This window comes from Vicugna pacos, chromosome 15, assembly GCF_048564905.1.
Source record: "Vicugna pacos chromosome 15, VicPac4, whole genome shotgun sequence".
NCBI lineage: Eukaryota > Metazoa > Chordata > Mammalia > Artiodactyla > Camelidae > Vicugna > Vicugna pacos.
The window spans coordinates 18,965,420-18,980,241 of NC_133001.1; the positions used below are offsets into that span (position 1 = coordinate 18,965,420).

The 14,822-nt window shown below is 33.0% G+C and overlaps 2 protein-coding genes across 4 annotated transcripts in view; one reads left to right on the plus strand and one right to left on the minus strand.

The window, feature by feature from the left end:
• Positions 1 to 10,531, plus strand: part of FANCL (FA complementation group L) — a 62,882-nt gene extending 52,351 nt beyond the window's left edge. For both annotated transcript variants that reach the window (XM_006201475.3, XM_072937712.1), the window contains exons 8-14: positions 4,194 to 4,344; positions 6,586 to 6,669; positions 7,143 to 7,188; positions 7,264 to 7,345; positions 8,181 to 8,297; positions 9,605 to 9,676; positions 9,975 to 10,531. In XM_006201475.3, the coding sequence (XP_006201537.3) occupies positions 4,194 to 4,344; positions 6,586 to 6,669; positions 7,143 to 7,188; positions 7,264 to 7,345; positions 8,181 to 8,297; positions 9,605 to 9,676; positions 9,975 to 10,010 (588 nt within the window). In that variant the 3' untranslated portion in view covers positions 10,011 to 10,531. The remainder of the gene's footprint in view (positions 1 to 4,193; positions 4,345 to 6,585; positions 6,670 to 7,142; positions 7,189 to 7,263; positions 7,346 to 8,180; positions 8,298 to 9,604; positions 9,677 to 9,974) is intronic.
• VRK2 (VRK serine/threonine kinase 2) overlaps positions 10,044 to 14,822 on the minus strand; it is a 101,982-nt gene continuing 97,203 nt past the window's right edge. Inside the window, exon 13 of one of the 2 annotated variants that reach the window (XM_072937710.1) lies at positions 10,044 to 10,402. In XM_072937710.1, the coding sequence (XP_072793811.1) occupies positions 10,073 to 10,402 (330 nt within the window). In that variant the 3' untranslated portion in view covers positions 10,044 to 10,072. The remainder of the gene's footprint in view (positions 10,403 to 14,822) is intronic. The other variant, XM_072937711.1, reaches the window with a different exon arrangement.

Genomic DNA, 14,822 nt, shown 5'->3' on the forward strand with positions numbered 1-14,822 from the left:
AAATTTTGCATTAGAGGTATAATGTCTGAACTTAGGCTGAGTATTTTTTTATTATGTGAATTTTTTCTCTAGGAAACTCTGTCCTCCATTTTTAAATATATATGAATTTTTTATTGATTTTCACTAACCCTTTTATATTAAGGGTGTTAATCCTTTGTCTAATATGATACAGTTTTCATGGGCTGTGAATTTCTCTACGTGGGGATCATACGTCTTTTAATAATGCTGTCAATTTTTAAACATACACAGTACGCTGAGCATTTAGCATTTCATATACATTATCTCACTCAAATCTTAAAAGGATTAACAGTATTTATATATTACAGATGCCAAATGAGATTAATTTACTGAGAAAGATGCAACTAGTTTGAAGTAGTGAATCTAGGAATGAGATTCAAGATTTGACTACAAGTCTGTGATCTTAATTAACATACTGTATTGCATCTTATATTTTCTTAGATTAGAAAAAGTATCTCCTATAGAGCATAACACTTACTAGACACTTTATATTTGCTGGATTGAATTAAGACATAATTCATTTTTGTAGTATTTACTTAATTAGATTTTGTGTAACTTAGTATATGTAAATGAGGACAAGCATTCTTTGATTCTTGACCCAGACATCTTCCACTTAAAACCATGTACAACAAAATAAAACTTTTTCCATAGGTCTAACTTTATAAAATACATTCCATTTTTACAGATTTATTGTATACTCCCTCAAAATTTCAAAACTGGTTGCAAAAATAAAATATTTTAAATGTTAATAGTGAAAAAACACTGAAATTAACATTATGATGTAAACATTCTTAAGGATACCTTTATTTTCCCTCATTAGCTTGAATCTTAGAAATGTGACTCTGGTAACATTTAGACTGTAATAAGGATGGCTGTTCTTCATTGTTCCACTTGTGGTTCTTAACTTTGTCGGCACGTTAGAATCACTTGGGGAGCTTTTAAAATTCCCAATGCCAATGCTGCATTGAAACAAGATCAATTAAAAAGGAATTTGTGTATGTATATGTATGGCTGAAACATTATGCTGCACATCAAAAATTGACAAAACATTGTAAACTGACTATATGCCAATTAAAAAAAAAGAGAGAAACAAAAAAACACCACCAGAAAGAAAAAAAGGAATGGCTGAGAATCAAATCTCAATATTAGTGTTTAAGTTCTCTAAGTTAAAGTGAATGCAATATGATTTTTAATTGTAGAGAAAGTTACAGGTACTGATACCATTTCTGTAGTTTGGTATCTATATCCATAGTTGAAGGAAATACTAAATTTTACTTAGAGAATATAAAGATGCATTTTTTAACCCAACCTTATTATTCTCTGGCTAAGAATGCCTATCACAGACATTGCAAAGATTATAACTTGCCTTATACAGTGAGCTGCTTTTCCCAGAAGATATATTTGTGTTTTGTTTTGGAGATGGCTTTAAATATATAGAGATTTAAAGATTTATGTAAAGAGATCAGTTATTGAATATTTGAAAAGAAAAGTCCATAACCTAATTCAGAAAAAATAATTTTAATTAACTTTCTTGGTTATAATAACTCACATGAGTTATATAATTCCCCCCAATATTTTAAGTTTCAAACATACAGAAACATTAAAAATGTTTATGGTGAATATTCATATATACACCACCCAGATTCTACAGTTAACATTTACCATACTTGCTTTAACACTTACCTTTCCATTTATACCTCTTTTCTATCTGTCAACTTGTACACATTAAATATGTGCTTTTCTTTATCAATTATATCTGAATAAAGCTACTAAAAAAAATCCCAACATACTGCCCAGAAATTTGATGATTATGTTTGCATCTAATAATGACTATTTTATTATAAGCAAATAAATTGTAGTATTAGATTTACAGAATACAAAAGTCAATTTAATTACAATGTAAATAATAATTTTAGAGAGCTATGATGAAAGGAAGGAAATTCAGTCAGAAAGTTAACTTAGTAATCTACTTGAAACTGTGCTTAGATTCCTTGTTTGAGTAATAGGGCAAGTAGCATCCCCTTTCACTAAGAAAAAAACCAGCAGGAAGGGGTTATTTCTCTGGGAAGATGATGAGATCAGCTTGGAGCAATCCGAGTATGCTGTGTGGGTTAGACAGCCATAGAGTTATCATCTGTATAGAGATGGCTGAGTAGTTCTGGACTTCTCCATCTGGCCTAAACAAATTTGGGAATGGTCATAGATGTTTACTGAACCTTGGACTAGTAGATGTACCCACAGAAAGTATTTCAATTTACTTTATGTAAACATATCTATGCCTACATATTAAACAATATTAATTGCAAGCCATGATAGAGAACTGTGGTTTTAATCACTAATAACAAAACATAATTTGCAAGCTACTTGTAAATAATGGTGGCCTTAATAAATAGAATGATGCAGGTCATCAGTGATTATTTTTTTATGTCAAATAGCTCAGTTTACTTAAATTTATTGAATAGCCTCTGGTACTTGTGTTGTTTTCATTACGTGGTAGCATCACAAAAAAGAAAATACGGCTTTGAGAACAACTGCACTTCAACTGTTTATTGTAAACCAGGAAATTATGATAAGGTTTGCGGAATACAAAAAAATCAATGTAATCACAATGTAAATAACAGGCCTCAGGGGCCTATGACTACAGGGGAAAAAATCCAGTTCCAGTGTTGGTTTGAATGGTTCTAAGAGGGCAACTGTTATGTTTGGTTTTATATTTTAGATAGAATACTCTGCAGTAAGGTAGTTGAACTCAAGGATGGAAAGTGTGAATATGGAAATAAGAATAGGGGATTATTTTAATAACATGTAATAATACTAGAATAAACAGTTATTAAGAAATATGTTAAATATAGACTTAGGTCTTATGTTAACTTACTGAATTTATTAGGTATAAGAGGAAATCTACAGGGATCAAAACTTGTTTCTTATTTAGGTATCTAGAGAATGGTGGTGCATTCAGTGAAAGAGGAAATAAAGTGCAGCTCATAGTTTAAAAAAATACTTGGAAATTTAGTTTTCTGATTTCTGGATTCTGGCATCTAAACTTGTAGAGAAGGATGGTATATCAGAAGAGAATCTTCTACCCTCAGTGTCCTAAAAGGTTATTTTCAGACATTAAGCTCTAGTTCCTACTCAACTTTTTTCTGTGTATAGAAGGTTAGAAGAGTTGAAACTAGCTTTGTGAAACTGAGCAATGAATCCATCTACATATAAACCCTGACTGGGTTTTAAGAATTTAAGTACAAAATACAGTAAGGAAGTGAGTTCACTATTTTCATCTTACTCAGGGTGTATCATATTCTTGCATTGTTGGTTTGTATCAGTTCTTTTGGATGAATATATTTGTAGTATTTTCAGTGACTTTTTAAATATATTTTGCTTATTTGAAACAATAAATAAATTCCTTAATTCTTTTCTAAACTGTTAAAGTTTTGCTTGCTTTTTATATATTTAGTTGTATCTTTTAACTGTATTACATTATTTTATGAGAAGCTGTTTACTTTGAAAGTAATTATGAATTGATTTTTAAAATCGGTGATGGCTTTAGTTCTTACCATTTAGTGAAAATGTATTTAACTCCCGTAAAGGATTAATGTCTGAAATGCTAAATTCAGAGATTGGCTAAAAGTTTAACGTGCGAACAAGTCTTGTTTGTAATTTGTTTGAATTCTTTAAAAAAATGTGTAAAACCTTTTCATACTCTTTGCCTAGTTAAGTCTGCATTTAGTAATAATGTTTAAAAGTAATTTAATGAAATTACAACTAGCACTGCATTTAACTTGATAACTGGGCAAAAATAAAACTATTTTCATAATAAAATTTATGGACACTATGCTAAATATATATTATATATGTTAAGAAAGTTGTATATACATACCTTCTTGTGTTATTTTTCCATACATAATGGTACAAAATACATCAGAATAAAAATATAGTTTTTAAAAAAGTTCTTTCTTGATAAGTGCACAGTCCAGTGATAATCAAAAAGAATACTGTTAATATTGGTAGTGGTGAAGAGAGATGAAGTCGGGAGAGTTGACGGTTGTGTTCTAGAGTCTAGTTTTAACTGAAATAGAGCTTAAAACTTCTAAATTGAGTTGTATTTTAAGTGAAAGATTATCTGCTGTTGATGGAGTGTCAAACAACTCACTCAGCCCTCACCTGTCTTTTCACAGAGCTCCTTAATAAGCATTCATAGTCAGTTTTTGGCAGCATTAGAATCACTGAAGGCATTCTGGGATGTTATGGATGAAATTGATGAGAAGACTTGGGTACTTGAGCCAGAAAGACCTACGCGGGGTGCGACTGCACGCAGAATTGCATTAGGTAGGGGAAAAAAAGATTAAGGAGAGTTTTTTTTTTTATTTAGCTGTTTGATTATATTTTGTATGACTTATGAAAATGAATATAAGATGACATTGGACTCTCGGTGAAATTTTTTTTGTATGAAGTCAAGTATTAAAACTTTTGGGGATGAACTGTGATTTCTTTTATTACCATGCATTTAAATGTAAATATTTCAGGTAGAAAGGGCAAGTACTGAGGTGTTTCATTATAAAAGGTGATGATCCAATCAATGCAAGTAGCATTCAGAGATAGTGTTTAATTAGCTTTTAATTAGCACGGAAATAGTTGGACAGGTTTTTCAAAACTTTGATTACTTAGGGAAGAAAACTATGTTAGAAATACTTAAGTCTTACCTGTGAAACTAGTTAAGATTAGTATGAACAAGTCTGGTGATATTTTCTGACAAAAATATAGAGGAGTGTAAAAGAACCTGAAGTGGGCCGTGCACACACCGAAGAGTAAACAGAAAACTGCAAAAAATAAGTGAATATGTTTTAAGTATTTTCTTTAAATACATGAAAGCAGTAAGATGTGGAATAACCATAAATACATTCCTTGCAGTATTACCATACTCTTTACTATGAAATGCTTGTTCTATGTATTCTCATTATGAGCAGGCAGTACATGAAGTCAGTTTTAGAATTTAGCCTCTCCAGATTTTAGATGTCTTAGACTATATTTGAGTTCACAGTAAATACCATAGTTATGAAGGATATTTTGGAATTCTGATGTCAGTCATATCCAAATTAGCAGTTTTTATAGTTTCTACTCAGGCATGATAGATTATCCGGGGAAAAGTGTGGCATGTTCTTACGAGAAGAGTAAAGTATAATTTTGCAGCAGTTCTACAGATAGTGCTGTTACTCACCCAGTTTGAGGAAGTCTTAACAGTATTTAATTTGGAATAATTAACCAAATTACAGGATATTTGTGAACAAGTAGATACTAAAATGAAAACATTTTCTTCAGAGAAGTGTAATTTATTATCTTAATGGTCCCGTTAAACTAATTACTTTTATCAGGTTATGATTAAATATACTTTTTACTATATTTCTCATCCTTCAGCATAAACAACCTGGTTTTTAGTCACTCTTTCAATATTTACCTCTTTTCCTTCAGGCATTGATTAGCCTTTTTAGGACCAAGTTTTCAGCAAATTAATCAAAAAATTAGTTAATACAGTTATTGTTGTTAAGTGAAAGTACTTTCTGGAGCCATTAGAAGATGACATTGCCGAAGGCTAACGTGGAATTTATATTTATGGTAAAAAATGCATTAACCAATGAGATCATAAGTTAACTTTTTGTAATTTTGTTTTTCTCATTGAATTACTTGTACTCATTTTCTATTTTACTTTGATTACCTTCTTGCTAGATCTGTAATAATTCTATTTATATTGTTGCCAACTTTGGCCAAAGGCTTACGCTGTGGTTTACAGAACTTATTAAGACATTTTTACCATAAAAATGAAATCCAGATTAACCTTAAACTACATGTACTAACCTTATACGATGTGCCTTCAAAAAACAGCAGTAAATTTATGAAATTTGTACTATACTACAGTTAAAATTTATGGAAGAATTTAGTGCCAAGTAGAAATACCTTTTTCTTAGATTCTGCAAACTAAGTTGTTTTTGTTATTAAAAGAATAGTTTCCAAAAAAATTAACATGAATTGAACTCTGAACTTATATAGGAAAGCTTCACATGGTGATTAAAAAAAATTCAGAAAATGTTTTCATAAAACTTCATAAAACTCAAATCCTAAACATTTATTTTTACCATTAGTTCTATTTTTAGTCTTTTATGTTTCTTCTGTTACTTTTCAAGAAAGTCATGATGTCATTTAGATCTTTATTTCTTAAACTTGTGATTTGGAATTTTTATATTAAAGACCTTCTGTCACTCTATAGAAATTTTTAATTTAAACTTCAATAGAATTCTGCCCAGAATTTCAGTCTATATTAACTTATGGATTGGCTGTTTTTTGAAACTTAGGATTCCCAAGTCTTTAATCATGATCAAAATTTTAAAATTTACTTCTTTTAGTTAAATTGAATTACTAATATATTTTATTTACCTTTATAAAAAACTGTACATTAAACAACTGGTTAATCTTTCCTTGGGTATTCAGTGAAATAAGTACCCAGATACTCCTTTAGTTTTTGTTTTATGACATCACTATACTACTCCTAAAAGCTTTAATTTTCTTTTATTCTAGGGAATAATGCTTCGATAAATATAGAGGTAGACCCCAGACATCCTACTATGCTTCCTGAGTGCTGCTTTCTTGGAGCTGACCATGGTATGAGACCTCAGGCTTAAACGTTTTTAACAGATCACAAAATCTTTGTCTACCACTGTAATTAAATAGTGTTCTATTAACGTATTAATGGTAGTTATTTTAAATGAAAATGTCTAATTTTGAACTATGTATTTCTGTGTTTTTAGAATATATAATATATATGATTTAGGTATTTTATTGAGGTGGTTAGGAAACAAATCCTGTAATTAACAATATTACATGTATTTCAAAGTTGCTGAGAGAATAGATCTTAAAAGTTACCCATGTAAAAAATTTAACTGCATGGTGATAGATGTGAATGTGTGGTAATCATTTTGCAGTGTACACATATGCCAAATCATTCTGCTGTACACCTAAAACTGTAATACAGTATTGTCAGTTAAGCTCAATAAAAAGAAATTCTGTGCCAAATGTGACTTACAAAATGAGCAGCAAACCTTAAATTATTAAACTTTTTTCTTTAATATTTTAAGTGATAAAACCCCTGGGAATTAAGCTGAGCAGAAACATACATTTGTGGTAGGTATCTTTGCCATATAATTCTTACTTTTTAATGATTTTACAAATTAGTAACAATTTTTTTCATGCTTTTAGGGATCCAGAAAATAGTCTGTTACAAAATTTGAAAGATGTTTTAGAAATTGATTTTCCAGCTCGTGCTATCCTGGAAAAATCTGTAAGTTTTATCAGTGCTTTGATATTCCAGTGTTGCGTAATGAAAGTTAAGTGTTCTTTTAAACACTAGAAGAAAAATGGGGCTGAAAGGAAAGGAACTGGAAGAATATTACAGACTTCTGAACTGTAAGCAACAGTTGCATCGAAGAACTTCTTAACCTTCATTGGTGGTTATAAGTATATTTTTTCATGGTCTTCGTAGCAGTAAAGTGATTAATGACAGACATCTGTATTAAAAAAAGGGGATAGGTCCAATGTAGCTAATGAGATGTTTGGATTTTCTATACTGTCAGCTTATGGGTGACTGAAATAAAGTTTTAATTAGCTTGATAGAAGTGTTTGTGAAGGATGGCAGTACAGTTTTTAAAAATTGAATAGACACCACTACACAGCAAAAACAAACTTAGAACTGATTTTTGACAAAGCTGCTGAGGATGTAGACTACTGAAGTGGTGGGGATGTTTTTTTCCTTTGCCTTTATACCAAACTTCAAAATTCTGTAACTAGTCACTAGGGAATGTCATTTCCTGTCTTTACGTACTGTAGTGGCATTATATTGATGTACGAATTGGGAACGTTACTTAAGCCCAAGCATCTTGTCAGCCAAAAATAGACTTTTTTAGTACATCTGTATTATTTACTGGAAAAAGGAAGCACTCTTCTACAAGTAGCTTTTCTAAGGTGTTTAATAGACTGTATTTTCTATAATTTAGCAATATAGTTAACCTTTATAAATATTTTATAAAAATGTAATATCTAATACCATATTCGTTTTTTTTTTTAAATTTCACCTTGTAAATTTTGAACACATATGCTTATAAGTATTTCTTTTGAAGGATTTTTCTATGGATTGCGGAATTTGTTATGCCTATCAACTTGATGGTGCCATTCCTGATCACGTGTGTGATAATTCACAGTGTGGACAGTCTTTCCATCAAATATGCTTATATGAGGTAAAACTAAAAATACCAGCAAGACTAACGTGGCGTAGGAAGTATGCGTATTTGAAATATACAGAATCTAAATCATGTTGTCAGTAGTGATTTAGCTCCTTTACCGGTTTATTCCAAATGCCATGTGCTTCATTTCTTCATCATGGTTACTAATGAGTTTTGAAATGTCCTAAAGTATCCAAGAAGGGGGAAAATGTATCTAGAATATATTCATGGACTGTTTATTGATGCATAGAAAATTAAATTGATGGTAATTGGAGTCTTTCAGTAAGTGTCTCATGTAAGCGCTGTATATTCATCCAGGTGAGATTAACGGTGGCAGTAAGGTAAAGGGAGCTAGCACTATGGAGTACTTACTAATTTTCAGGCTCTATGTATGTATAGAATAAATGTAATAGTCCTACTTTTGGTATTGAGAAGAAAGCATTTTGTGATCTGAATATCTGACAACACTAAGTCAGTGACATTTTATTTACTATTGATTATCCATAAAATCTGCTTTCATTCCTGTCTACAGTCATTTGCTCTCTGTCGTACTCATCTTAGGTCAGAGTTGACTTATGATTAACTGTATGTGCATCTATGTACAAAACACCTTGCAGTTATATATAGTGCTTTCAGTTTTCAGAGACTTCCTTAATATCACCTCTTGATTTTTGTGATTGAAGATAGCAGCCAGTGCTATCTGCAGTGTAACAATGGAGAACTTAGGTAGAGATGTCAATTTACTTTATACAAAATCATAAAATACCAAGTCTAATTATAGAGATACTCTTAAGGGAGCATGTGCTTTCTTTTGTAATAATGAATATTCATTTAATTTTTAAAAATGGACTGTCTCATGCTTATAATTAATGAATTGAGAATTAACCCACTATTGGTGATTAAGACGAGAATTAAGACCTGAATTTTCAAGAGCCTATGTTATATTTTACAGCAGGAGTTCTTAATTTGTGATTAATGGATTTGAGTAGGGTCTGTGAACCCCATGGACTTAATTAAATGCATTATTTTTGTGTATATCTGTTTTGAGGTAGAGAAGATGGCTTTATTTTCATCAGATTCTTAAAGGGGCCTATAAATAGTGGCATAGACCTTGAAATCCATACTGGTTTTCCCTTTTTATTCAGAATTTTAGTAGTTAGGTATTGGCTCAGGAAGTGTCTCCCTTACTTCTTGTAAAAGAATAAAGAAGGCAAATCTGGCATAAAAATATAATGTGCTCAGAAAGGAAATGATATTTGGAATTTCTGTAATTTTGTAATCATGCTGACACTGCTCCCTTTATCTTTTTTAAAAATCTTCAGTGGTTAAGAGGACTGCTGACTAGTAGACAGAGTTTTAACATCATATTTGGTGAATGTCCATACTGTAGTAAGGTAAGCAAATTATTACATTTCATAAAATGTGCCTAGCTTTTAGTAATGTGTTTTAGATGACATCTATATAGTATGTCAGCTTATATAAAATTTCTTGAAACATTTGTTAATCTATGTATTTTTAAAAAACAGAAAATGTCTAATTGTCCCTATCAACATTTTAATTTTCAGATTTCTCCTTTGATCAAAAAAAGGTTAACCCCTTATCTAGATTTCTTAGGTGATATGAAACTTAAAAAGTATTTTCTGAACTGTATCATTACACCATTTCTAATATAAAACATTCTCTTTTTATAAGCCAATTACCTTGAAAATGTCTGGGAGAAAACCCTGAAGTAAGAATGCAACATTTCTGTGAAAAACTGGAAACCTTAAAAAGGATTTTATTTGATATCTTCAGAGAAAGTATAAAGCAAGACATACTAATATGAAAAGAAAAACAATGGTGATGCCATAATAATATACATCTGATTTTGTCTCTTCACTAAGAGTATGCCAGAATCCTGTAGAACTTTCTAATTCTGTGACCTCCATACCAGTTGTAGAAGCGTCTGTGTACCAAGATGGAGATCTTGACTTACTGAACATATCTGGACTGGTAAAATCTTGATGGGGTTCATCAAATGAATTTGGGAGTTGCACACAGCTGGATATTTGTGGAGAAGTTTTTACTGCATTCAGACATTCTTGAGACTCACAGTATTTTTGTCTTCTCCTTGTGCTTTCCTATGGGCAGATACATACATTGTGTGTTAAATTTGAGCTGTGTAAGGTTTGAGTTATCAAAGTATTTATTTTGTGTACTCTGTAAGAATGCTAAGTAAAACTTGTTATACAAGATCAAATTGTACAAGATTAAGTTTTTGTGTGCTTTTTATTTTTCCTGAAGTTATTATGTTCAAGTGTATATATAAAAGTACTTACCAATATCAAACAACCAAATCTGGTTAATGTAAGTAGGCCCATTTCTTAAATAATTTACAATCTAAAAATAGGACAGAATATTAAAAAATGAATTTTTTGGAAGACAAAAATAAAACCAGGCTTAGGGATAAGACTGTCATACAGTTAGAAGGCTTTTTGGTCAGTAATAATGAATAATGCTAGAGGTACTGGTGCAAGTATCCTGTGCCCACAGAGTGGCGCCAACCAGTGACCCAGTAAAACTATTTGTACAGAAAGCTGAATCCAAGAAGATGGCGGAGTATTAGGACCATGAGCTTGCCTCACCTTGCGACTACAACAGAACCACAACCGACTATTGAACAGCCATCAAGAAAAAAGATCTTCAACTGGAAACAGAGAGGGAACCACAGCAGGAAGGTAGGAAGGGGTGTGCTCACGATATAATCAGGCCCCATACCCCTCGGGTGGGCAACCACAAGCTGAAGAACAATTAAGTTGCAGAGGCGCTCCCACAGGAGTGAGAGTTCTGAGCCCCATGCCAGGCTCCACAGTCCAGGGTTCCAGCATTGGGAGGAAGACACCCCAGGACATCTGGTTTTGAAGACTAGTGGGGCTTAACTTCAGGAGCCCCATGGGACTGGGGAGGGGTGCACAGGATCTCACATGCACCAGATCCAGAGACAGTGATTTCATAGGAACCTGGGTCAGACCTGCCTGCTGGTTTTGAAGTTCTCCCGGGGAGGGGAGGTAGGGGACGGCTGCGGCTCACCCAGGTGGGTATTCCAGGAATGTTCACCTACATGAGCTTTCCTAGAGGCTGACATCTTGATTGGATCATTAGCAACAAGACCTAGCCCCACCTGACAGCCTGTAGGAGAAGCCTCAGGCCAAACAACACAGCCCCACCTGTGAGCAGACTTCCTAAGCCACAAACACCTCTAGTCATGGCCCTACTCACCGGAGGTCCAGGACCAAGCTTCTCCAGCCAGGAAACCTGCATAAGCCTCTAGTGCAGCCTCATCCACCAGAAATAAGAAAACAACAGTCCCCTGACCCTTGAGTGACAAGAGAGGAGCGTACTGCTGGGACTCATAGGACATATCCCAGAGGGCCACTTCTCCAAGGTTGAGAAACGTAACTAACCTACCTAAAAATACAAAGACAGACAAGATGAGGTGGCAGAGGGATGTCTTGCAGAACAAGGCACAAGATAAAATCCCAGAAGAAGATTTACCTGAGTTTAGAATAATGATGGTGAAGATGATCAGAGAACTCAGGAGTATAGATGCACAGAGCAAAGTTTTTAGCAAAGAGTTGGAAAATATAAAGAATACCCAAATAGAGTTAAAGAATAGAATTACTTAAATAAGTATCACACTAGAAGGAACCAAGAATAGACTAAATGAGGCAGAAGAATGGATTAGTGAGCTAGAAGAGAGATTAGTGGAAATCACTACTGCAGAACAGAAAAAAAGAAAAAAGAATGAAAAGAAATGAGGATGGTTTCAGAGGACTTTGGGACAACATTAAGAGCACTAATATTCACATTATAGAGGTCCCAGAAAGCAAAGAGAGAGATAAAGGACCTGAGAAAATTTCTGAAGACATAATAACTGAAAACTTACCCAAGTCCAGGAAGCACAGAGTCTCAAAGAGGAACACACCAAAGCCCATAGTAATCAAATTGACAAAAATTAAAGATAAGGAGAGAATATTAAAATCAGTAAGAGAGAAGCAACAAATAACCTTATGGGAGTTCCCCTTGTATGTTATCAGCTGATTTTTCAGCAGAAACCTTTCAGGCCAGAAGGGAGTGGAACGATATATTTAAAGTGATGAAAGGGAAAAACTTACCACCAAGAATACTCTATCCAGCAAGGCTCTCATTCAGTTTTGATGGAGAAATCAAAAGCTACACAGATAAAGAAAAGCTAAAAAAGAATTCAGCACCTCCAAACTAGCTTTACAGTAAATTTTAAAGGAACTTCTCTAGTCATCAAAGCATGAGAAAAGAACAAAGAACTCATACAACTTAAGAAAAAAAAAACAAAAAACAAAAACAAAAACAATCTAAAAATAAGCAGACCTAAACAAGCAATTCTCCAATGAAGACATACAAATGGCCAATAGACAAATGAAAAAATGCTCAATATTGCTAATTATCAGAGAAATGCAAATCAGAACTACAAACAATAAATGTTGGAGAGGCTGTGGAGAAAAGGGAACTCTCCGTACACTGTTGGCAGGAGTGTAGTTTGGTGCAGCCATTATGGAAAACAGTATGGAGATTCCTCAAAAGACTTGTAAATAGACTTACCATATGCAGTCCTACCCCTGGGCATATATCCAGAGGGAACCTTAATTCAAAAAGACACATGCACCCCAGTGTTCACAGCAGCACTATGTACAATAGCCAAGACATGGAAACGACCTAAATGTCCATTGACAGATGACTGGATAAAGAAGTTGTGGTATCTTTATACAATGGAATACTACTCAGCCGTGAAAAATAATAAAATAATGCAATTTGCAGTGACATGTATAGACGTAGAAAATGTCATTCTAAGTGAAGTAAGCCAGAAAGAAAAATACATGGTATCACTTATATGTGAAATCTTAAAAAAAAAAAAAAAGAAACTTATTTACAAAACAGAAACAGACTCACAGACGTAGAAAACAAACTTACGGTTACCAGGGGAGGGAATGGGGTGGGAAGGGACAAATTGGGAATTGGAGATTTGCAGATACTAACTACTATATAAAACAAACTACTATATACAATAGATAAACAATAAGTTCATACTGTGTAGCACAGGGAACTATATTCAATATCTTGTAACTTATGGTTAAAAAGAATATGAAGATGAATATATGTATGTTCATGTATAACTGAAAAATTATGCTTTACACCAGAAATTGACACATTGTAAACTGACTATACTTCAATAAAAATATACTTAAAAAAAAAAAACTACAAAAACAAACCCAAAACATTTAACAAAATGGCAGTAAGAACATACCTATTGATAATTACCATAAGTGAAAATGGATTAAATGCTCCACCCAAAAGACACAGACTGAATGGATGTGAAAACAAACCCATATATATGCTGTTTACAAGAGACCCACTTCAGAGCTAGAGAACATGCAAGCAGAAAGGAGATGGAAAAAGATACTCCATGCAAGTGGAAACCAAAGGAAAGCTAGAGTAGACAAAACAGATCTTAAAAGACTTGTAAGAGCCAAAGAAGGACACTACATAATGCTTAAGGGATCAATCCAAAAAGAGGATATATCAATTGTAAATATATATGCACCCAACATAGGAGCACCTCAATATATAAGGCAGTTGTTAACAGACATAAAAGGAGAAATCAACAGTCACAATAGTGGAGGAACTTAAGACCCCACTTACATCAATGGACAGATTATCCAGACAGGAAATCAATAATACAGGCCCTAAATAACACATTAGACCAGATGGACTTAATTGATAGCTATAGAGCACTCCATCTGAAACCAGCAGAATACACATTCTTTTTAAGGGCACATGGAACATTCTCCTGAATAGACCGCAAAGCTACAAGGTTAGAAGTCAACTACAAGAAAAAAAAAATGCAAACACACGGAGGCTAAACAATATACTACTAAACAACCAATGGATCACTGAAGAAATCAAAGAGGAAATCAAAAAATACTTTGAGACAAATGAAAATGAAAAACACAATAATCCAAAACCTCTGGGACACAGCAAAAGCTGTTCTCAAAGGGAAGATTATAGTGAAACAAGCCTTCCTCAGGAAACAAGAAAAGTCTCAAACAACCTAACCTTACATCTGAAGCAGCTGGAGAAAGAACAAACCCCAAAGTTAGTAGAAGTCGCAAAGATTAGAGCAGAAATAAATGAAATAGAGACAAAAAAAAAAAAAGAGCAATGAAACTAAAAGCTGGTTCTTTGAAAAGATAAACAAAATTTGATAAACCCTTAGTCAGGCTGATCAAGAAAAAAAAGAGGGCTCAAATTACTACAGTCAGAAATAAAAAAGAAGTTAACAACTCACACCACAGGAATACAAGGGGTTGTAAGAGGCTACTATAAGCAACTGTACATCAACAAAAAGGACAACATAGAAGAAATGGACAATTTCTTAGAAAGGTACTAATTACCAGTACAGAAATTAAAAACCTCCCAGCAAACAAAAGTCCAGGACCAGATGGCTTCACAGGTGAACTCTACCAA